A 24,201-nucleotide genomic window follows, 5' to 3' on the forward strand; every position below is an offset into this window, starting at 1 on the left:
GACTCCACAAACATGCTGTTCGACGAAAACTCAAAGTTTTACTTTATTTACTTCATCATCAATGTTTTGAGGCCCTTCTGGACATTTCCTGTTGCCACCAGGGGCCGCTGTGATTTCAAGTCATGATTTATGTGTAGATGTGATCAGGCCAGGACTCTTGTTATAGCCTATAAGTCCAGTTTGGAGTCAATTGGACCATGTGTGTCTGAGTTACAACAACCTTGTGTTTTGATGGCGAATCATCAAAACGTGTAGCCACGGTCACACTGTGTGATAAACAATGTAACTTTTAATGTTGTTGAGATGACACTCACCGAATTTGAAATTGATCTGATGAATGCTCAAATGGCCGCTCAATCCAAAATGGCCGTCTTCCTGTTGCGCTTTCCATAATGCTCCTGAAGACCTTTTGTTCATCTGGTCGTGAAACACGTGTGTGCTGATTTCGGTGAAGATCTTTGAAAACAAACTCAGGGGTCTGCGTCTTAGTCAATTGTTGAGCCCATTTTGCCACGCCCATTTCCAATTACTCCATAACACAAAAAAGTGTGGTGAGTTTTCAGGTATGTTCACGACGTCACAGATGTGATTCATTGGCCTGAATAATCAAACGAAAAAGCAATAGGGCAACGATAGTGATAAAGCTGCAAAAAGTACAGAAACAGTACGAATCAATAAGTTAAATGTTTAATATGAAATCCTGAGACTCCTGCCCTGTGTCCCAGTTTGTTGAATTCCAGACTGGGATTTGTTCACTGTGAAGATTAGACATAGCTGATGAAAAATTAAGGAGGTCTCCCCGTTTGTTTGCCACCCACTGAGCCGGTCTCATGATTCCTGCGTGACCGGGCTTTGTATCTGAGCTCCGTGCACTTTGCCTTTTGTTCTCGCGCCCCCGGTGGGCAGCCGAGCAGCCGGGTTCAGCAGCAGCAGCAGCAGCAGCAGCAGCAGGGGAACACAGGCTCCTTTCACTGGCTGCTGCTTCTTTCCTCTGCGCTGCTGCCACTGACATTACGACACCAGGCGAGTAATCCCCGAAGTGATTCGGTAACATGGGAAGATTTGAGCCTGCGCCTTTTTACGCACAGAGTGACTTCCTCTCATATATGAGTAAGAGGAGTCAGAAGTAGTGGAACGTGCCTATGAGCATGTACCACCTTCTTTATAAGCACACAGGCAGAAGGTGGGCTGAACATTTGTCATAACAAACAGGTCTGGACAGGATTGATCTTCTGGATATTCATAAAGAGGGCGTGCGCCACTACCGGTAAAGAAACCTTATTTTTCAGATGTGCGAATGCGTAAAAGTCTTGTTTTGTTTCTGTCTGAATGTTTTCACAAGTTGATTTGAGCTATGGGAGTAAATTATTGAAGTGTCACTGTCACACCATGAGAATAAAACCTGTCTAGTGTGTGTAGACAAACATTGAAAAAACTAAAGTGTGTCTACATAGAGCAGCATCACCTGCAGCTCCATCATGGAGGATGGTGTGCAGCCCACTCAGATGGTGCTTTGTCTCGGTCTTTATGAAACACAATGAGCCAAGCGACAATAATTTAATTAGAAAAGATGAGGTTATATAATATTTCTCTTTAGATTTCACAATTAGAGCAGCAGCAGCAGCAGCAGCAGAGGAGGGTGTGATCACAGGGAGGCAGAGGGAGGGCTTTACTGTCATAGTCGTGCACCCCGACTGACTCCTGTTGAATTCAGTGAGGGGCAATCATTAGATCTGTGGTCTGAAGCTCCCTCTGGTATATGCTATAGTGAATGGTAGGTAACTATTTATATAATGCTAAATATGTTGAGTTTCCTTTAAAGGTATAATGTGTGTGTTTGCCAACAGGCTGTGACGAATACTTCCTGTGTGTGTGTGTGTGTGTGTGTGTTTGTTTTCAGGTATTTCTGCTGCCTGTCTGCACAGGAGGTGTGTCCGTTGTGTGTGTGATCGGCTTTCCTTCTTGAATATCTGCCACAGCAAGCAGCAGAGATGGAGCGGATGGAGGATGAGAAGGTGAATATAACTGTTTTCTTCTTCTTCTCTGTGTGGGCAGCTGGTGAGATGTTGACATTTTTCTAACGCTGAATGCTGAACCCCACGCAGGTGATATTGCCAAACCATTTTTTGTAGAATAATATAATTTATCCATAACTCTAAAAAATCATTTTGTCTGGTATAATTCCTAAGTGCTTCCCGAAGAAGAGTGTTGTTTTCACTCTGAGCCTCTTTAGAGCCAGACCATGTTAACTGTGGTAAAGCCTGGCAGTTATGGAAAAATCCAATCCGTTGAGATGGGCACTTCGGGACACGACTAAAAGGAAAAGAGGGGGGAGCTTTGGTGAGGCAAGTTCAAACTTGAGCGTAATAGAGTTTTTTGCTCTATGCTGCGTACAGAGGTGGGATGAGAAAAAAGGTGACATGACAAAGAGAGATCAGGAGAAAGGGAAGCGACGAGTGGCATATTGCCTGTAGTCATTATAACAGTCTCTCTCTCTGTTTTTCTCTCCTCAACGAGCAACTAGTTGATGTTGTCTCTGAACCGGTGGTGCCTTCACAAACCGTCACCGTGGTTTGTGTTTTGAAACATGTTGCATGAAGTTACTTCATTTTCATGGCCGTTACTTCAGATTTGCACATCCACAGCGTTTTGTAACCAGCCACCAAACCATCGTCACTACTATAGGCAGGCAAACTGCAAAAAGTCCTGTGTTGTCACGAGTTGAGACTTATAGCATTTATTTACATGTGTACTAATGGAAAAGGGATGATTGCATCGGTCTGGTTTATGATTAAAGCAATAACAAACAAGGAAATTATGTTTTACAAGTTGAAAATATTGAATAAGTGCTAATAGAGGGAAGATTGCAATATGACATGAATGTGGAAGTTGGATGTCTCGCAGAGGAGGGAGTCAAGCCTCATCTTTGTGAGTAGTGCGAGCGATGATGAAATGATGAAATCTTAATTCTGTTGAAACAACGTAACTGGATGTGGTCTAGAATTATCAGTTTTTTTTATGATTTAACAGAAAATTACCAATTTAAGAGAGTGTAGCTGAGTAACTTCCGTCTGAAGTTCAGTCTCAACCTGGAAAAACAGCAGCTCAGGATCCATTTAGTAATTGTTTCTGGAGTTTTCATTCACATCAGGTGATCCTTGTGCACACACTTGTCAACCTCATGGACAAGCTCAAAATTTCTTATGTATTAAGTTTAATTTAACCGAGAGCATATAATCAATAATTTATTGGTTTCACATATTGATTTAATATTTTAATATTTTGCAGTGTACGTGTTTTGTACATTGTATATTAAAGCTGCAGATCTTGTGTAGCTCTATGGGTTCATGGTCATGAAAACGCTGCTTCACTCACTCAGCCCCTCCCAAGTCAAATGGCTGTTGTAATAAGAGGGCGGTCCAACGATGCAGTCGACTACCCAACACAGGCGTGTCCCTGCAGATGCAGATCTGATGCGTGTGTTTCACATGATTTACATGCACACGCAACCCACGCAGTTGATCTAAACTTCTCTAGAAAGATAAGACTGTCTAGCAATCCTCTATTCTGCATAGATTATCGGAGGTGATCTTCTGGCCAGGGTCAAAGATGACCTGCCTGTAATTCATTTGTTTTATTTTAAATTAATAGATGTAGCATTAGCTATATTTTTATTCTTTGACATTATATTTCTGTATTTTTTCCCTAAATCTTTTTCTAATTTCATCGTGCATTTGTGTTGTTGCCTACTAGTTAAATTTCCTTCCGTCTACTCTCTAACACTTTTATCATTTACGCAGCCTTTCCTGTTTCCTGTGAAAAAACCTTAACGCTCAGTCAGTCACAAGTGCGTCAACAGTGTGTTCCTCTCGCTTCACGGCATCGTATCGAAAAATAAAACAAACACTGTGCAGCTTGAATACATCGCTTCCTCTTGTGTCTCCTTCTGAGCTGGCTGGTGGTTTCTGGTCAATTAATGAGCATCTAAAGCGAGCGACCGTTATGAGCTATAAACATTTTTTTGCCAATAAGGAACCAGAAGGTCTCAGTAGATCAGAAAAAGGAGGACGTGGATTCAGGGGAGGACGACTCTTTGAAGATTGTAAAAAGGCAGTTTGTTCCACGTCAACTTGATATTTGAGGAATTTGTTATTTATCAGAGCAGATAGTGAAATCACATGCCGGGACAAAGCAGACCGTGCTGTGTGTTTGTACACGCCTGTTGGTCTTTGACTTGTGATGTGATTAAAATTGTACAACACAACGTATTCATGTATTGGCTGGTGGACGTCATGAATTGTTTCATTCATGTTGAAACAGCAGCATGATTTAGAAAGCAGAAGGATTTCACACGGACGATTAAAATGGATTAGCTTTCATAAATGAGCCTGTTTGGACCTTAGTCTGATACCACTGGACTCTGGATGCAAATAATATCCGTTGCTAAAGTTCTTATCCGATTGAGACATGCTGCAGTCCTCGGCCCTGTTCTTCAGTCACACTGAACCTTTGATTGGGGATGTTCATGTTTTGCCTCCACAGAGTCAACTGGGAACTTTACTCAAACCAATTACTCCGCTCAGTTCTGCTTGGCTGGATTCTCTTTACATATTGCAAATTTCTCTCCCCTGCCATGCCGGGGATTAATGTCAGGTGTATTAGCTTGTTATTAGGAGCTAAACCCACTTTAATTCTCAAACCAGCAGGGAAAAAAACCCCACACACAATAGGATTCTGCATTTAGCTACTTAGCCGAGAAATACCTCAGGACTGGGAATCGTGGAGCCGGTGCTGTGTCGTAACACAAAACGTTCACCGCACTGGTTCTGAGGCTGCAGCTTCTGGTGCAGCGAGCTGAAACAGGGGAGGAGGGCAGATGTAGAAAGGCTCATTGTGTGTAATTACCAGTGTCTCTGTAAAACAACAAGAGCTTTGTGGGGGCAGGAACGGGCCACGTCCACCACACAGACTGAGGCATCGATTGTCCATTAGCTGCACCTACTCAGTCTTTTAATCTGTCACATCTCTCTGTCGTTTTCTCCCTGAACAGCCAAAGAAGAAGTTGACGCCATACCTTCTGTACTGTGTCGCAACAGCAGTCATCGGCTCGCTGCAGTTCGGCTACAACACCGGGGTCATCAACGCACCAGAGCAGGTGTGTGTCTGTGTGTGTGTGTGTTCCTGGATGTGAGCCACACTGCTGAATGTTAATCTCGTGATGGACATTCAGTGTATCTTTGTTTTAAGACGGCCGCCATTAAATGAGAGGGCATAGTTCCTGGATTAATTATGGATGCATTATAACATCCTCTTTCGATTCCTGGTATTAATAATGTAGTGAGGCTCTGCAGTGACCCTGAAGTTGAAGAAACTTTTCTCTCTCTGGGAGGTTATAGCAAGTCTCCTCTGACCTCGGCCAAACAGAGAGTTTCAGACATGAGTTGATGCTAAAAAGCTGCACTGCCCCCATGTGGATGTGTAAAATCTATACAGTTTCTCACCTCTAACCTTGTCATTCTTCCCTGTGGTGTGACAGAAACTGCGTGGGTTTTTCAAGAATGTGTCGATGGAGCGTTACGGCGAGCCGTTCAGCGAGGGAGCGAACACCATGGTGTGGAGTTTCTCCGTGGCCATCTTCAGTGTGGGAGGCATGATCGGCTCCTTCTCCGTCGGAGCCGTAGTCAACAAATTTGGCAGGTCAGAACAAAAGGAAAAAAGTTAATAAAATTGATAATAGGTTGATTAATTACATCATATAACAAGAGATTCATAAATGTAATATCTTTGTTTTTTAAGACATCACGGTTCATGATCTGTTTTAAAGAATACTCTGCACATTCTGCAATAAAAGCAAAGTGCTGCAGCCTAATTTATTTATGTAAACATTTCAGACAAATGCCTTTTAAATTAATTCCTATCTATTTATTTCTCTAACTATGTCTTTCCTTCCTTCCTGCTTGTTTCTCATCACCAGGCGTAAGTCCATGATGCTGGCCAATGTCCTGGCTGTCCTCGGAGCTGGTCTGATGGGGCTGTCGGCCCTGAGTCGCTCTTTTGAGATGATCATTGTCGGCCGGTTTATCATCGGCGTGTTCTGCGGCCTGTGCACCGGACTGACGCCCATGTATGTGGGCGAGATCTCTCCCACCGCTGTCAGGGGGGCTTTCGGCACCCTGCACCAGCTGGGTGTCGTAATCGGCATCCTGGTGGCACAGGTACGAGTTTGTGATGGTGGTGATTAATGCTTTATATGAGAAAACCTCCTCAATAGAATAAATCCGTTTTTCTACAATCCATTACCAAGCAACATTATATCATCAGGGGAAATGCACTTTTACCCTCATGCAGGGGGGATGCAGAACTTTACATGAGAAATATGATTAAACTCATTAAATAAAACGAAACAGATTAACACATTCATTTCAGAATAATTTTAATTAAATATAATCTTTAATTTTCACCCTAATCTCAGTATGTATTCCACCTCTTAGCCTCAGACTACTTGTGACAGTGCACTTGTTTTTAGTTTGGCCTGATACTGGTCTACATCTGGCAATCTGTGAACTCTCAAAGTTGGAAATAAAATTACTTAAAAATGCCAATTACAAATACCTCTCCCCTGCTGCCCTTTCACTGTAGATCTTTGGTTTGGAGTCTCTGCTGGGCTCTGATCATTTGTGGCCTCTGCTGCTGGCTCTGACCGGCCTGCCGGCCGTCCTGCAGACCATCATGTTGCCCTTCTGCCCCGAAAGCCCCCGCTACCTGCTCATCAGCCTCAACCAGGAGGAGGAGGCAAGGAAAGGTTGGTTTAGTTCCAGCAGAGAAGATGGCGTCATCAGCTTTTAATGAGTGCGAATCTAGTCATGAATTTTTAAACAGCTGTGGATTGAAGCGTGTCCCGTAAATGTTCTGAGGCCTTGTGATTTATTAAAATTTCACTGTGGTTTCATGTTATTCCAAGACCCGTGCAGCTGCTCCTGCCTTAACACCATATGTACGTCATAAAGTGCTGACCTCTTCTCCGTTCGTCCATCCCGTTGTGTCATTGCAGCACTTGTCCGCCTGCGTGGCACTGAAGACGTGAGCGATGATATTCAAGAGATGAAGGAAGAAGGGATGAAGATGGCCATGGAAAAGAAAGTGACCATCCCCGAACTCTTCCGCTCCCCGAGTTACCGCCAACCAATCATCATCGCTATCGTCCTCCAGCTCTCTCAGCAGCTGTCGGGCATCAACGCCGTGAGTCCACATCATGTCTTATCACGGCTGCCGATTAATGGACATAATTAAGAAATCTCTGTCTACGTGAAATGAGGGGGGGGGCTATCTTCCAACTTAATGAATCTTTTAAGGGGCATTCACTGAAATTATACAAAGCTCATGACAGGAGAGGCTTCCTGGCTCCAGGCGATGTTAGATTGAGTGGAATAATCTAAGCCTCTGAGGGTCAATGGCAGCACAGTGGTATTTAAAAGGTGTTGTGTTGGTCAGGTTGTGTTGATGATTATTGTGACTGACCCGACAATCACAGTAAAGCTGCTGCCGCCTGCGGCCAAGGACTGCAGCATCGATCAGCCCTGACAGACACATTACCCTGACCTATATCACTCACTAGGAAGGAAAGCAGATATCAGAGTTTTACATAATGCAACATGTATAGATAGATCTACCACTGAAAGTTTAAGCTGCACAAATCAATATTTCTATGGATTCAGTGACGTTTGATATAGAAGCGATATCATCACCAGTCCCTGTCGTTCCACTCAGGGCAACAGAGCATTTAATCATTTAGTAGCTCGTTGTTTTAGTTTGACAGCCGACAGATTCTTTGTTTCCACTCCGTCTGATAAACTTTGGGATCATTCAGCTGCTAACGCTCCAGACGTTTCAACCAGAAGTTGGTAGAGACCAAAACAAAGCTACAAGTGAGAGTCAATCATGACAAATAACTCAGGTGAATGATAAATTTGCAGAATCAGGGTTTTATGCCAAGTAGGTTTACACGCACAAGGAATTAGCTGAGCTGCGTTTTGAGCAAGAAAATAAACATAAGAAATATAAAAAATGACTCGCAAATCTTTGCTAACTCTTTAACCAAATCAACCCCGAAAAGGTGATAATACTGTCAGTGTGTATTCTGCCCCCAAGTGGCTGAAAAAAGATGTGAAGATAAAATGTATAAAATGTCATCTCAAACACTGACTGTACTCATCGTCTTTCTTCTCCTTTTTCTCCCTCCAGGTGTTTTACTACTCCACAAGCATCTTTGCCAAAGCCGGCTTAACTCAACCCATCTACGCTACGATCGGAGCTGGAGTCGTCAACGTTGTGTTCACTGTCATCTCAGTAAGTGTCCGACTTCCTGGCTTGTGTCTCAGAACAGGGCATTTTTCATTTAGTTATTCATTTATATTAATGAATACCTTTTTTTCAGCTCTTCCTGGTCGAAAGGGCGGGGCGCAGGACGTTGCACCTGATTGGCCTGGCTGGAATGGCTATCTGCGCTCTCCTTATGACAATCTCGCTCTCTTTAGGGGTAAGTCTCAGCTGCTGGATCATGATGTGATCTTTTGGCAGATAAAATATATTTATAAAAAATGTCTCTCTGTTTCTCTGTCTGAGCAGAAGACCAACCCGTCTCTCAGCTACATGGCCATGGTGGCTGTGTTTGGCTTCGTTGCCAGTTTCGAGATGGGTCCCGGTCCCATTCCCTGGTTCATCGTGGCTGAGCTCTTCTCCCAGGGGCCCCGGCCTGCTGCCATGGCTGTCTCAGGTTTCTCCAACTGGACCGCCAACTTCCTGGTGGGGCTGTCTTTCCCCAAACTGGAGGTAGGGATACATTTACGAATCCTGAAACCCTCTCTATGAACCGGTGCTTTGAACGTTTTTCCCACAACGAACCGCCATCCTCTCTCTTCTCAGGAACTCTGTGGCCCATACGTCTTCATCATCTTCACGGTCCTCCTCATTGGGTTCTTCATCTTCACCTACCTGCGAGTGCCTGAAACCAAGGGAAGAACCTTTGACGACATCGCACAGGGATTCAGTGCCACCGCCGGGAAGTCCACCAACGCCCCTGGGCCTGAAGCGGTGACCATCGGCCTGCAAGACCCTGCACCCATGTCCCCCACAGAAAAGGTTCCCATGGTGGATCTTCCCCCGGGGAAACCATGAGCATCTTTAGCGAGAAGCAGGAAGCCTTAGGGTGCAGTGCAGGCGAACAGGGTCCATGCACATAGAAATTGCAAGGAGTTATATATTTCATAACTCACTAACGATAAAAGAGCAGCGAGGGTGTGTTTAGAAAAAGCCAACTCAGTGTATTAATGCAGAAATAAGATTTTTGTTTTTAATGTATGTTTTTAATGTGCCTTATTTTTTTTATTAAACACACAGTCTTTAAGTATTCCCCAATTACAAAAGCTTAAACAAATGACCGAATTCCCCGTAATCCTGCTTTAACAGTGGGCGAATCTTAACTGAATTACCAGTACTTAATGTTTGTTGACATTCCCGGTGCCAGCTCTGTGCGTATTGATCCATGTAAGAGGATCAACATATGTTCAGTGTCCAGGTCCTCTGCTACCCCCAGTGTTAAAAGGTTGCCGGATTTAAAGCGGGGGTTTACGTATTGAGGTCAAGCTTGAAAAGCCGGTTTTGGAGTGTGGTGGTTTGACCCAAAAAAGACTGACTTGGTGTCCTGTGTGCTTGCCTGATGTGCCTCGCAGCCAGGGGACGGGAGCCATGTTTGTCTCGAGCGGACAGATGGACGAGGCGCTGCATCAATCCCTCTCCTCCTCGGCTCAAAAGGAAAGCACTGACTGTAGATTTAAATTATATATATTTAAGCGAGCTACGCGCGTTGATGTCATCTGAGAGGACAGGGTGTTTGTACGGGTGCACGTCATTTGAAGTTAGAAGGGTTTGTGTGTGATAAAGGAGTAAGTGGAGGAGGTTGTTGTGTGCGCTGGTGATGTCTGCATGTAGGAGAGCGAGGCGTAGTCCAACCCTGCCAAGTCTTAGCAAAGTGTCTGTGTTATGGTTTCGCTGCAGGACACGACCACGGTGACAGAATGACTCGGTCCGATACCTCAGCTGTCTCGTTGTGTTAATGGGTTTGGCTTCTAACTGTTGCAGCGGATAAAGCGCATTCATCCATCACTGTACTTGAAACTCAGAACGTAAATACAAGCCGATGCGCCACAGGTCATTAACACATCCCAGAACCTCTTTAAACAGTGTTACAACAAATCAAAAGTGCCTGTCAAACTTTTTCAAATATGTATTCAGACATAAGTCTAACTTCACACATTTCCATTTTTAAACAAGCCATTTGCCATGTGAGAAGATGATACAGTACAAAAACACTAAAGAAGTTAAGTATAATCGTATTTATTTCTATGGTTTATGCACAAAAACTGTTGTATCACATGTGTTTGTGTCCGAATGTGTGAAATCATGTGTTTAGGTTTAGAATCTCCACTTTCTGCGTCATGATCTGCTGTTACAACACAGTGTTTACTTGCTTACAGATGCCGTTAACGCTTGCACACTTGCAGGAAGCACTTTTCACCATTTTAGAGTTAGCAGCGTTTTGTCTACATGCACAGTCCGACTACTTTCTCCAGATGGTTTGTGTGTTTGTGCGTCGATCGCTGCTACATGTAAATATATTTGTATGCATTAGGAAAGGTCTGGTTTTCGTTGTCATACTCGATTTGCTTTTCTTAATCCTGTCTCATCCGCCGATTTCCTCTTGCCCTTTGGGGAATGCTGTTCCTATGGTGAAAGCCACCATATTTCAGTTCTCCACAGCATTTGTAATATGTATATTTTGCTCTTTTGCTGTTTTTCTTTGTGGCAAAACAGAAGCGGGAAGTGACGGCAGCGGAGTGTGTGTGTGTGGCAGTCGGAGTTGACCTTTACTGTTTTTCTAACATGATGTCCTCTGTTCTGCCGTAATAACAAGAGAGACTAAAATGAAATAAACTTGTCAACTTGTAATGAAATGTGCGACTTGAATAATGAGGATAAACAGTGTGTGTTTTTTCTTGCTGTGATGCCGTGAGTTAAAGCCAGTTTATTGCCATGAATGTTTAATGTTACTGAAATCTCTATTCTAAAGTTAAAAGTAGGGGATGTTTGTCAGTTTCCATATCTGCATTGTGGTAACTTCCATTCCTGCACCACAACATAATCTACGACTACTCAATCATACACAGTACACACTGAAAAAAGAAAACTTTTCACCAAATAATAATAAAAAAATAAAAATAAAAATCAACTGGATACACCCAAGCTATTTTTTCCCCCAAATTAAATGATCAATTATTTAATATAGCTTGTTAACTTTGATTTGAACAAACTTCATTTATTTGCCTGTTACCAATTTAAGTTTTTTTATTTTAAGCTGGTGAACAATTGTCCTTTTTAAGTGAGGCTAACAAACCCTGAATCACTGGAATAAAGTCATGCGTTTCAAACCAGAGCTTGTTTTTGTTGCGTGGCTGCTGCTGCTGAAATGATATATTCATGTTAGCGTTGATATGTATCAGGCGTGCGTGCGTGACACGGAGTCACGGGGTTAGACACCCTCTTGTGACACACAGCTTCAAAAGCCAAACCAGAACACACGAAGAGATGCAGGGGATTACTAACCCCCGCGGAGGAATTCCTTTGAAAATCTACTTTTTATTCTCACTTTGCTATGAGGGCTTCATTTTTAAATGACATTGTTCTCACATTTAACAGACATACTTTGAACTGCAAATCCAGAGGTTTTTTTATAACATTGACTAGGAAAGTGCAGAAGCAATTCAATATAACTCAAATTTCTCTTTGATTAACTGAATATGCTTCGTTAAAATGGTTTATAATTTAAGCAGTTTTCGAAGTAGAATGCACCCAGTGTTCCAACAGTCTCCTCATGAAACCACATTTAAATTCACTGGATCTGGATTTATATTGGAATCCGCACCAATAAATCTACACTCATAAATAATTAAACACTCATGCGTGATTGAAAAAAGGAAAATCAAGATTCCTTGAAAGATGCCTAACCCGCTATGTTGAAGGAAGATGGAGAAAAAAAAAATCCTGGATCTGACCCCTGATCCAGATCCACACCAGAATTCTTTTCGGACCGATACCACATCCAATTCCAAGTTTAGTGAACAAGCTGTTTTGTAATTTTTGTGTAATCCTGCTGAACATCACACTGACAGACAACAAGCATTGAAATAAAACCGTCCTTGGTGGACGTGATAATAAAAACAGCTTTCACACATAAAAGGCCAGAGTTTTTTTTTTTTTTTTTATATTTAGTGATAAATTGACTGTGATCCTTTTCTGATGATTGAATAGTCAATGAACTCATTGTCTCAGCTCTAAAACACACACGAGTTGACATTTTATCCGAGCAGCCACAGGGAGTGAGCTGCTGCAAAAGAACAGAAATGGACCAAGTGGACCCTCTCCACTTTGCCCTCCGCACATCAGCCTCTCGGAGCAAAGAGCCGAGGGTAAAGGGCCCCCGGCTGGCTGGGAATGGGGCCATCTAACTGTGTCAAGCCAATAGGCAACATCTCCCTGCAAGAGTCCACTGAAGTTTTATTCATTGCAGTGAACTGGGGCATGAAAAGCCATCAACAAGCTGCAGTGCTGCGGTCCGACCAGTGAGTGGCGTGCACGGACCGGAGGGGCTGTTGGGTTTACGTGTCCTAGCATTTGTGTGTGTTTGTGTGTTTGTGTGTGTGTGTGTGTGAGTGTCTGGATCCTGCCTGGATGAGCAATGAGGGTGTCTGAGAGAAGGAGGGGTGGTGGTCGTATGAAGGATGGAGAGCGTCAAGAGATGAGTCTCAATCCTCCTCATTTCCCACCAAAAAAGAGTCAGGAAGTGAGATGGAGCCAGGGAGGGAAAACGAGAGAGGAGATCAAATTTGGGTTCGTTCACATGCCGCAGCTTGAAAAGTGCCAGTGAGCAGAGAGTCCAGACATGTGAGGGCTGCCACAGCCACCGTGTGCAGGGCGGCCTCGGAGCCCAGCGCCAGCAGAAGCCCTCAGACGTGTCTAGACAGTTGTCGTACGATCCCAACTTGTTTATTAATCTTTCCGCCTCCTTCTCTCACTCTCTGTGTGTATGTGTGTGTCACTCTCTCCTGTTGACTCACCCTCTCTTTCTTTCTTTCATTCTTTGTCTCTTTGTTTTATCTCAAATGAAAAAAAGGACTCCCTCTCTTCCCCCCCGTTTTTCTTTCTTTCTTTCTCTCTGATCTCTCTCTTCTACTGTCTCTATGACAGCGGCGTGTTGTTTTGTTTACTCCCTCACTTGCCAGCCTCCTTGTTGTATGCGCTGCTCTGTAAATATTTTTCTCCTTCCCTCATCCATTCATCCATCCACCCCCTCATCCTCTCTCTCTCTCTCTCTCTCCCTCAGATAAAGGGAGCAAACAGACTCCACCTCCTCCCTCTCTCTCTCTCTCTCTCTCTCTCTCTTTCCTCTCTCTCTCAACCCCCCCCCCCTCTCCTGCTCACTCGCTCTGTCTGTCACACACACTCACTCTATCTCCCTGTTTCTCTCTCTTTCATGCTCTCTCCCTTCCTCTCTCTCTCTCTGTCAGTTTCATTCTGTAGTGGAGATGTGGAGGGTTGTTCTGTGTCTCTGTCTGATTTTCCGGCCTCATTCAGCAGAGGAAGGTGAGCAACAAACTTTTTTTAAAATTCAAATTGATTCACAAAACATCTCTGCTTGCATGTGTAGGCCTGACGTGTATGTGTGTGTGTGTGTGTGTGTATGTGTGTGTGTGTGTGTGAGAGACAGTGTGCGTGTGGCGGAATAGCGTGATGGAGAGTTTGCACAGCTCCCCTCATCATGTGCTTGTACTTGTGGTCTACACGTGTAACATGGACACTGTTGAGTAAGTGGCTTTCTGTGGAATTCTGGGCACTTTGACAATGTGTGAAACTGCAAGGTGGGGTGGCCGCGGCACCTCCTGAGCAACTCTGGATATTTTGGGGCTCCACCTCCCTCTGGGGACCCCCCTGAATAATTACCACCTCCCTCACCGTGCCTGTTAGCTTTGTGCGCCCCTGTGTTGTGTCTGAAGTGGGTGGATATGCATGCACATGCTCGTGTGAGCCGCCGTGGCAGCACATTAGACAGGACTCTGTTGGCTTGGAAGTGCCAGGTGCGTGCCGGGGTCTATTTAGCTCCCTGAAATAAAAGAATATGGAAATAAGGCTAGAGACAAATGAATAATAAGTTGCATAACCCAGTTGTCTTTGACTGGGGGGGGGGGGTCTGCTTCTCCCTCAGCCCCCATGTCACTCAGCCAGAGACCCCTGACCCCTTCAGCCCAGTTATGAGAGGCGCTTTCTTTCTGTGGATGCATGTCCTTAGTTTCTACTTCTTACTCTCCATGTTTCCTCAAAAATGAAAATATCATATTCATTAAATAGCAAGTGCGAGGGAGGAAGTGTGTGTGTCTGGAAAGTCAAGTGAGACTCCGTCCATGAACAAATTGAATGATAAACTGCCTTCTGTGTGTATGTGCATGCGTGCCTATGTGTATCTGTACACATGTGTGTGTGTGTCTCGTTGTGGGTGCACGCATGCTTCAGCGTCTGCCTCTACATAACTCCCGCTCCAACATCCTGCCGCCCGCACTCGGGGGGGGGGGGGGGGCTCCGGCAGTCAGCACGCCATTTCTCTCAAAGGAGAAGAGCGGCACCTGTTCACGCTCATCATCTCCCATCAGGCCTCAGTTTAACTGGGAGGTGTGTGCCAGCGGCGGGGCCTGTAAACAGAGGTGACTTATATGTCAGCCCCATGCCACAGATTTGAGCTGTGCCTGTAACAGATGGCCTGGACCGAGATGAGACAGAATGACAGAGAGCGGACGAGAGGCTGCACCGGGGCCACTGGCCTACTGACTCTGCGTAGTAATTGAAATAGAGCTCTTCATAATACAGTATTAACCCAATAGCACGGCCATCTTCATAAATCCACTCCAACTGAAGCATCGAGTTATGTCACGGGAGGCGGATTTGACGTCTGCCTCATATTTGATTGCAGTAAACGATGTGTCTCTCTGGAGTGAACATGGCTGCGTCTTAACTGACACTTCACTGTCTGTCTATCCATTGTTTATTGTGTGTGTGGTGAATCAGTGTTTCCTGCTCTAGCAACCTTGTCACGGAACATGAAGCGTAATTTGTATCCTCTCCTATCTCACAGTTAAGAGAATAAAAGCCACTCTGCTGTTTCCCCTTCATTCTGACAAACTGCAGAGCGCTGTGAGTGGCAGGCCATTTGATTTGTCACCCTCACGTGCTGCTGCTGCCTTTGTGAGTGTCGGTGCGTTCACCCACATGCATTGTTGACGCGAGGTGTTGATGTGAAGCCACACGGCCGGCCTCTAAATAGTTGGATCTGTGGCGTTGGGTTGCGTATTCACATTGGATTAGCACGCCGCGCTGAGGGGGAGGCCTGCGCATGGGAGGCACACCTGATGCCCCTCCAGCTCTTCACGGATGAGCGGAGCTGCAGCGGTGCTCATCGAGCTGTGCACATCCAGAAATTAACCTTGTATCATTAGTGGACTGCACGTGTGTCATAGCCCGAGAAGGTAATCTCATCTGATGCTGACCAAAAGGCAACAGGCCGCGTGCGCTGACTTCTAACATCATCAGAAAACAGTGAGGTCAGAAAGTCAGAAACCATTTCCCCAGATTTGCAGATTTCACTCCACTCAAGTCAGGAGATTCAATTTGAAATCACTTTACCTGAATATTTCCCTTCGACCTTGTTTCAGAGTTTTTACCCAAAATACACATCACCTCTAAACTTCTGTTGATTTTAATGATTCGAAAGTTTGAAGCCTCAGATAAAGTTACAAGTTCATGTTTACAAAACAAAGTCATTCAGTGTAGTTCATACCTCCACCAAGGCCCAACAGTTTAAAGTCACAAAATCAATTTGTCTTTTTCACAACAAATCACGCACACACACTTAAAAAGTCTGTTCCCTATACATGACGGATTCTTTTGATCAATTTCCATCATAATCCATGAAAATGGAAATGAAAAACGTCCAATATCACAATGTTGAAAGAAAGTGAGGAAAAAAATCCTGCATCTGCCACCTGACCCACACCGAGCCCTTCCATAAAGTTCCATGGTAATCCAGGTTTGGCGTAATCCTGCTTACAAACAAGCAAATAAACAAATCAACAAACAAACAGACAGTGGTGAAGACATGACCTCAGAGGTATTTACAGGTAAATAAATCAGAGAACAGCAAAGATTAAGTTAATGTAATGAAATGAGATTTTTCAAGCAACTTGTTGAGAGGTTATGTTTTCACAACTGTCCCTTTGATTTGTTTTTAGTTTTTAAGCACGATTACATAAAAACAGCTGAGCTCAAGGGATGTTCTCTGGGTCAGGGCCTGTCCAATTCTGGAGCAGCTCTAGATCAGGGGCGGAGCCAGATTTTGTTTTGTTTTGTGAGATGGAGGAATTTTATAATTTTTTTTCCAGAAAAGAATTCATGGATCTTGATCAGGAACGTTAAGAGTGTGTGACATTTGTTGCAGCTTGATTAAATTGAGGGTGTTGGGCCTTGGCAGAGATATGTGTTCTACTGAGTTTACATAATGATGCATCAGTGTTAAGCATCTAATAATATTACAGTGACCATTTTTCTGCACTCGGATATTTTACCTTTTATTTCGGGAAATAAAACTTGCATTAGACCATTTTTTACATCACAGAACTGAAACTGGAACTCAGGTTAACCATCAGAGTATTTCCTCCACCACTGGTTCTAAAGAAAAACACCAGCAGGATACATTTTGGTCCGTGTTGACGTTCTCACTCTAAGGTCATCTCCTCCATCTTTCCTGCTGTTACTTGTTTCTGGCTTTAATTGGGTATTAATCAAGCAGGTTACCGTCCTTATCGTGGGTGTAGTGAGCAATTCCGCGTTCAGGACGTGATGAATTAGAGAAGGTGTGATATGAAAATAAATATCATGCTTGTCACAGCGGGGGTGCAGCGGGACAGACGCCCCTGACGGCCCTGAAAAGCTCCCGGCCCTCGTTCATCCGGCCCGTCGCTGTGCACCGAGCTGCAGAGAGAGAGGAATCACATGCTGGTGGGGAGAGGAGGACGCAGCCTCCCCATCGCTGACACAACAACAACGATTATCTGTTCCAGGGCGTTTTTTAAAGCATCGTTTTTTGGCATTTAGAATAAAAGCTGCAGCATTTTCTGTGGCTGTCGAGTGCGCTTTAATGACATTAGGCCACTTTTCCTCAGAGAAATCATGCGTCTGTCATTTGTGATGGGAGCGACTCAAGCCCCCTGGCAGCTGCCGACCGAGTCAGTCAGTGTCGTGGCAGATTGCATCAGAGATAATACGCCCGTGTGGACAGGCGGGGAGTTAAAGCCAAATATCACTGGAAGATGAACGTGTGGTATCGGCTGCCCCGACGCTGGAATGCAGTTTGCAGTTTTGAATTTCACATTAAAGCCGCACTTGGCAAGTTTGCATGCTGCACGAACAGAGGGAGGGCTACAGTGCATTTGATAACCGAAGGCTGTGTAATGACAGAACAACAGGACCATTACACTGATCTCAGCTCAGGTTTACATTCCTTCCTCTTAATTGTTGTTTATGGTGGAGATGGTTATTGAAATATGTTTGGATCAGGTTCAGGATTTTTTTCAGTCAAACCTTATTCTCTATTTCCACGGTTCACGGATCAGAGCTCTCCAGTGGACATGCTGGCAGACAGAAGGACACACTTTCGGCTTTTGTTCTCATTGAATAACACAATGATTATTTATATCTATACAAAGATGTATATTATTGCTCAGAGTGCGATGATAAGGTTGATACTAATTTTTGTGTCTGTATGACAAATGTGAAAATAAAGGCTAGAAACAGGAAACAAAATCATTAATGATTAAATAGTGAAGAGTAAAAATAAAGCAAGATAAAACATACTTGAGACAGACGATTCAATACAGACAATTTCTGAATATGCCGAAAAAGACATTTCAACATTCACACTCAACAACTCAAAATGGCGATCATGAAAAACAACCCTTTCATGTCGGCTGATACTCTGGTTCAGGGTTGCGGGTCCCGAGCTTCACTGAACTTTGAACAGACAGGTGAGCAGCTCTCTGTGCGGTCGGTCTTTTCTCGCTGCAGCTCAATTACTGCCGGGGACTTTTACAGCCTCAGAGAGAAAGCTGCGACCAGCATCACCACAGGCCCGACAATCAGCCCAGTCCAAAAAGGCAATTGGTGCTGCACTGGTGACGATCAAATCCTGAAATCACTTCATGTCACAATCAGAGCAGCAACCCTTTCTGTCACTTTTGATGCGAATGAAGAAGTGGAACACAAAGAATGTCTTCCAGGAAATACTGTCTGAAAGTGTATACAACTGTCTATATTTAAACGATGTTGTGTCTCCCTGTTGTTTATGAGGGACGGATATTCCCCCCCCCGGCTTCAAGTGTAGCCGTTCGGACCGGCTATAAACATTTCTGACTTCCTCGCAGGTCACACAAGAAGTCGTACAAACTCACTTCGCCTCAGTCTTGGCAAAGCGACGATGCACTTTTCCCGCACAATGCAGAACTCCCCCTTTAAGACGCAGTCACCCACAGCCTCCTGACCTTTGCAAATGTGTTACCGTCGAGTGAGAGACGGAGCTCTCGTGGAAGGTCCCTCCCACCTGTGCCTGTTGCTGCCTGTTCCGCAAATCACCGCGGCCCTCGCTCTGTCATCTAACCTGGCTTAAGTGCTGTTTGCTGCAGCTGCACTTTCATTCAGCCCAGCCGCCATAAACTTTTTTGATAACTCCCTCCGACATGTGCATGCTTATTTCTGGAATCGCGTTAATCCCCCATCCTCCCTCCGCTCCTCCTCTCGCTCCGGCTCTGTCTCGGCGTATCACTCTCTCGCTGTGGTTGTTTGTAATGATGGTTTGGTGTAGGCCACGTCCTGGACTGACTGTCTGTGGGTGGGAGCATCTGGAGCGTATAAGGAATGGGTGGAGGAGGGTGGATGAGTGGACAAAAGACAAAATACGACCTGACCGCTGCTCAGCATGCTCCCAGGCAACTGTGGGGATAATTTTTTATTTTTCGGGCTGAAAATGTGTGTGTGTGTGTGTGTGTGTGTGTGTGTGTTTGTGTGTTTGTGTGTTTCTGACATCTTGTTACCTGTGAGCTCAGTGACTTTGTGTACTCTCTGCAGGTGCTTCTACTTTAGTGGCACATTTTATACTGACAAACACTCACACCCCTCGAGCCTACATCAATGTTAACACCTTCATCCTTTGTTGGGGGGGGGTCGTGTGCCTGGTGTTCCTATTGCCCGGGAAGTGAGCAGTGATGTAGCATGCATCTGCCGTCAAAGAGGCGTGACATGAACGACAGCACTACTCTTAGCGCTGGGAGAGTGTCGCTGCATGCATGGCCACACAAGAGAGCGGGGGGGGGGGGGGGGGGGGAGAGTGTTGGGCAAAGAGAAATGAACGTGGAGAGCGGAAAGAGGGAAAGAGGGTCACTCAGCTGAAGTGAACACTCCAGAGGGGACTGTCATGAACTAATGCAGGCCACCTCGCCACAACACAAAGGAGCGTTTACACCCACACCGCACAGAGAGAGAGAGGGGATGTGAGTACGCACAGACTCGATCCCATCGTCCTCCTCTCATTCCCGTTCCATAACCCGGCCCCTTTTTTCTTTTCTGTTGTTTTCCTCTTTCTCTTCATCAAAGCTCTTCCCAAACAAACCGCAGATCCGGCATCAATAATGGAGCCGGGACTATCTTCTTATTTGACGTAGGGAGATGGCCACCCTGCTGTCACTTTTTAGATGAATAATACACACATGCAGAGAAAGGCCAGATGAGAGGGACAAGGGACAAGATGGAGGTAGAGGAAAAAAGAGGGATGGGGGGGAAGGTAGCCTATTGAGTAAAGTGAGTGGAAGATGAGAGTGGAGCAGGAGGATGTGAGAGAATGCCATGCATTAAAGCAGCACTCAGGTCCAGATTGCGGACTCAGCACTTCTTCAAACTGTCGGGGACAAACTTTGAGTGTCTCGTCCCCTCGGATGGACCAATGGCAGCGCGGCTGCAGCGCTCGGTGCACATGGAGGGCTTGTCTGAGAGTTAAATAAAGGGGCTTTTAACGGCCAAGTGGACTCGCCGGCTGACGTTGCCCTCTTTTGTTCTACGACATCTCACACACAAGATCCAGTCATGATGCCTCAGCTCAGGATAATAGTTGGAAGGTGTGTGCAACACAGCACTCACCACTTATCTGAGGATGTCATGGTGAATTATTCAAAATGCTAATGTCACGCAATAACACATAAGCTCCTCGAACAGCCCTCCATGTAATCCTCATGTACAGGTTTTCCCTGCAAAGATTGGAGGTGACGTGAGGACCTGTGGTCCCTGAGGGCCCCGCGACAAGAAGCTAAATAGTAGAGGCATAAATATTAATGTCAAAATAGTTTGCTATATATTATTCATGCAAGACTCTGCCCCGAAGCAGAGGGTTAATTGAATTTGGAATGACACATTTGCCGCATTTGTGTGTGTTTGTGTTTTGATATAAACATGATGGTGCTTAATGAGGTCAGAAGGCATGATGTTTGAATGCATGCGTTAATGCCGTAAACATATAATGTTCATTTAGAAGTGAGGGTTGATTCTCTCCATGGGAGTGAATCTACGGGCTGTCACCACACTGAGCTTGAGAAAGAGCTCAGTACAACATCCGTCAGCAGCATCATAAAGCAAAGCAGTAAAGGTGCGTCAGCAAAGTGAAATCGTCGTTTCTCTGAAAGGCTTCAAATTTCCTGGCCTGGTGGATTTAGTCTTCTCCCTGTAGCTGATTTGCTCCTGATCGGCTCTGCCAAGCTGTCCAGACAAACGCTGCACTAAGAAGCATTTATTCTGATGCCTGTGGCTGCATATAATCCCTCACTGTCACAGCCTATTTGTGTTTGTCTTCTTGATACGATTCATATCACTCCGAATCCTGGAGCACGTTCCACGGAACATGTGTGAGTTTAGAGAGACTCGCATACAGACGATCTCGTGGGTGAAAAGAGAGAGAAGGGGGGGGGGGGGGGGACGGACGAAGGATTGAAGGACAGATTTACAGGGTCTCCATCTGTGAGTATAATCCTAAAATATAAAAAAAACTGTTTACGGCTCAGTCAGAGAACAGAGCGATGCAGGGATTCATGTCATAAACCACAGACGAGACTGATGTCTTATTCGTTTGATTTATTAAGAATAAGAATGTGTCTGTGTGTGTACCTGTTGTTCGATCTTTATGAGGACCATTTTGAGCATGAAGATCTTCACAAAGTGAGGACATTATGACCAATCCTCACTTTTGCCACGGGCTGTTTGAAAGGGATGAGAATTGGGGTTAGGGGTGGGGGTCTGCCATTTAGTATTCATGGTGTAGGTCAGGGATAAGGGTGTCAACAATGCATGGAGGTCAATGCAAAGTCCTCTCAGGGATAGCTGCACCATCCTGTGTGTGTGAGTGTGTGTGTGCATGTCTATCTGTAGTTATGAGGGACAATTTTGATTTAATACCATCATTGTTAGGACATTTTGACATTGTGAGGACATTTTGGCTGGTCCTCACAAATTAAATTGGCTTCTTGAGGGTTAAGACTTAGAGTTAGGGTAAGGCTTAGGGTTAGTTATTTAGTTGTGATGGTTAGGGTTAATGTAAGGGGCTACAAAATGTGATATGTCAGTGAGTGTCCTCACAACTATACAGAGACGTGCATGTGTGTGTGGGTGTGTATGTGTGTGTACGTGTGTACACCTGAGAAATAGACAGTGTGCTGTATCAGTGAGTCACTGATGTTCAGCGGTTACCTTTTGAAATCTCATCCTGTGACTGTGATGATTGGGTGGATAACATTTTTCAGTCGCTCTTTGTCTGGTTGTCGGAACGAGAAGAGGAGAGAGAGAGAGAGAGAGAGAGAGAGAGAGAGAGAGAGAGAGAGAGAGAGAGAGAGAGATTCTTCTTTTCTCTGGTGAACGATTGTGTGACATGAAATGGAAACGAAAAGCATAAAAATTGCATGACACCAATGAGGAGAATTATTTATTTGTAAACAGAGGTGGATGGCCGCTCCCTCTAAAACAATGCTTAGCGTGTGTGTGTGTGTGTGTGTCTCTACGGGCCTTTATGGGATCAGTGTTGTGCATGACAGAATCAGACAGTGCGCGTTTTTTCTCCATTAGCTCAGTCTGTGTGAGCATCCAAAACCTGAAGTCTAAGGTTTTTGCCACCTCTGTGCGCACAACAACTTTTGGCCTGTGTTCAATCGGTGAGTGCAGACCGAGGCAGACTGGGGCCACGCTCGCCACCGCGGTTTTCGAAACACTAATGGAAAACGTGAGGGCTTCACTTTTGTGTGGGAAGCTGCCATGTGTCGGCACCCAGCACTCGGCATTAACGTCTGGTTGTGCGTGTGATTTTTTTTTGCCAGCATGCTTTATCAAGCACTAAAAGCAAATTATGTGAAAATACTCTCCAACATGAAAGTCATGAGCTCTTCTCACGCCTTTCATTCCTGACGAGTGTAAATTACCAAACGCCTGTTAAATCTGGAATCAGACAAGAAACCAACAGCGAGCGTATCGACGCCCTCAGTCTGACGAAGGTTCCCCTTTGACCAAAGTTGGAGAAGCATCAGCTCGCTAAGTTTCAACAGGATGTGACAGTAACTGTTATGGCCTTTTAAAGTTGGGAAATTTGACCTTTAATCACGGTGCTCCATCAGGTCAATCGGGTTTAATTTTTTAAACACCAGAACATTGTGCCAAAATGCATCATTACTCAGGATCGGTTATCTGGTTTGACAGATGCACACAGCTGGAGCCCTCCCTGATTTTATTGCATGGAGGGAAAAATCAAAGAGCTGTAGAGGAATATTGGACCTGTTCCACCGGCAAAGGCTTCCAGCTACCAGTGGTTGTTAATAATAACTAAAAAGACTGATTTATTGTACACGCTTATCTTATCTAAACTATATTACAACGAAATCCATTTTTCTTAAAGGCATCTCAGAATCACACAGTCTGGGGTTTTCAGTCTTTGAGAGAAAACCTTATTACAACAAACTCTACTAACTACAAAGATTTCACTCCTGAGCATCGATCTCTGGTGACCATTTGAATTCTGATCATTGTGTTTTTCTGTGTTCTCATGTCTCGTCTTTGTCTCTGCTTCGTCTCCCTGCAGTGATGCTGCTGGACACAACAGAGTCTACCTCAGAGCTGGGTTGGACCACCTATCCAGACACAGGGGTAAGCACCGTTTGCATTGCTTAAAGATATACTTTGTAATAATTCTTGTTTAATATGTTCTCAAACAAATACATATATGTTACACGTGTTGTTGACTTGTGTACATGTTTCCAACAATTTTCAAACCCAGCGAAATCCATGATTTTAATCAAGGTAAAGGGACATTTTATTTCGGTTGCTTTTTATTTGCGTTATATTCGCTTTACTTTTGGCCTTGTACAAATGTTGTATCATGAAAGATAAACACACTGCTAGCCAGTTAGCTAGTTAGCCAGTCTGCAGTTTGTGTGGGTCAGTCTTAATGGATCATATTTGCCAATTGCTGTGTTAGTTAAATAACATTTTATTTCATGACCTCATCCATGAACAGGACATGGGTCAGATAGATTTTCATCGGCAATGGTGGTGAACTCCCATGATCCCATGCTGCTTTACAATTATCAAACTCTGTCTTTTGCTGATGTTTTGATTGAGAGACCCCTGGTGGCCGAGTTTTTGTAGGTTTGATGAGACATGTTTGTACGTCATTCATTTTTATGAATAGAACTGGTCCTGATTACAAATTTTCTTTGGTACCGGCCTGAAAATATAAAAATATAATTTTTAATTATTGATTAATCTTTTAGTTATATTCTTGCATAACTGGTTAATCGTTTGGTCTTTAAAATGTCAAAAAATATGGAAAATGCCCTACATAGAAGGGCTCAAAGATTAGAATAGAGCTATAAATTTGTATTTGTTGTGATTGGTTCAAGTCAGTGTCATAATCTTGGAGAGTTGCCGGCATTAGACATTCATTGTGGAGCTTTAAACAGGTTGGCAACA

General features: G+C 44.4%; 2 protein-coding genes across 2 annotated transcripts in view; both read left to right on the forward strand.

The window, feature by feature from the left end:
* Positions 1-1,090: 1,090 nt before the first annotated feature.
* Positions 1,091-11,486, forward strand: slc2a3b (solute carrier family 2 member 3b). The gene is made up of 11 exons (XM_062399973.1): positions 1,091-1,267; positions 1,901-2,015; positions 5,051-5,155; positions 5,537-5,697; positions 5,975-6,215; positions 6,640-6,802; positions 7,052-7,239; positions 8,242-8,346; positions 8,435-8,536; positions 8,626-8,829; positions 8,923-11,486. The coding sequence occupies exons 2-11, from the start codon at positions 1,992-1,994 to the stop codon at positions 9,172-9,174; spliced, it is 1,545 nt and encodes a 514-aa protein (XP_062255957.1). The 5' UTR covers positions 1,091-1,267; positions 1,901-1,991; the 3' UTR covers positions 9,175-11,486.
* A 2,081-nt stretch (positions 11,487-13,567) lies between these two features.
* Positions 13,568-24,201, forward strand: part of ephb6 (eph receptor B6) — a 34,090-nt gene continuing 23,456 nt past the window's right edge. The window contains exons 1-2 of the mRNA XM_062399898.1: positions 13,568-13,695; positions 23,312-23,376. Coding sequence (XP_062255882.1) covers positions 13,638-13,695; positions 23,312-23,376 — 123 coding nt within the window. The 5' untranslated portion in view covers positions 13,568-13,637. The remainder of the gene's footprint in view (positions 13,696-23,311; positions 23,377-24,201) is intronic.

Source organism: Platichthys flesus, chromosome 11, assembly GCF_949316205.1.
Source record: "Platichthys flesus chromosome 11, fPlaFle2.1, whole genome shotgun sequence".
Classification (NCBI taxonomy): Eukaryota; Metazoa; Chordata; class Actinopteri; order Pleuronectiformes; family Pleuronectidae; genus Platichthys; species Platichthys flesus.

Coding starts and splice junctions, on each gene's coding strand:
- slc2a3b (XM_062399973.1), top strand. CDS start 1,992: ATGGAGCGGATGGAGGATGAGAAG. Junction 7,240..8,241: donor AGCTGTCGGGCATCAACGCC/GTGAGTCCACAT, acceptor TTCTCCCTCCAG/GTGTTTTACTACTCCACAAG. Junction 8,830..8,922: donor TGTCTTTCCCCAAACTGGAG/GTAGGGATACAT, acceptor CTCTCTTCTCAG/GAACTCTGTGGCCCATACGT.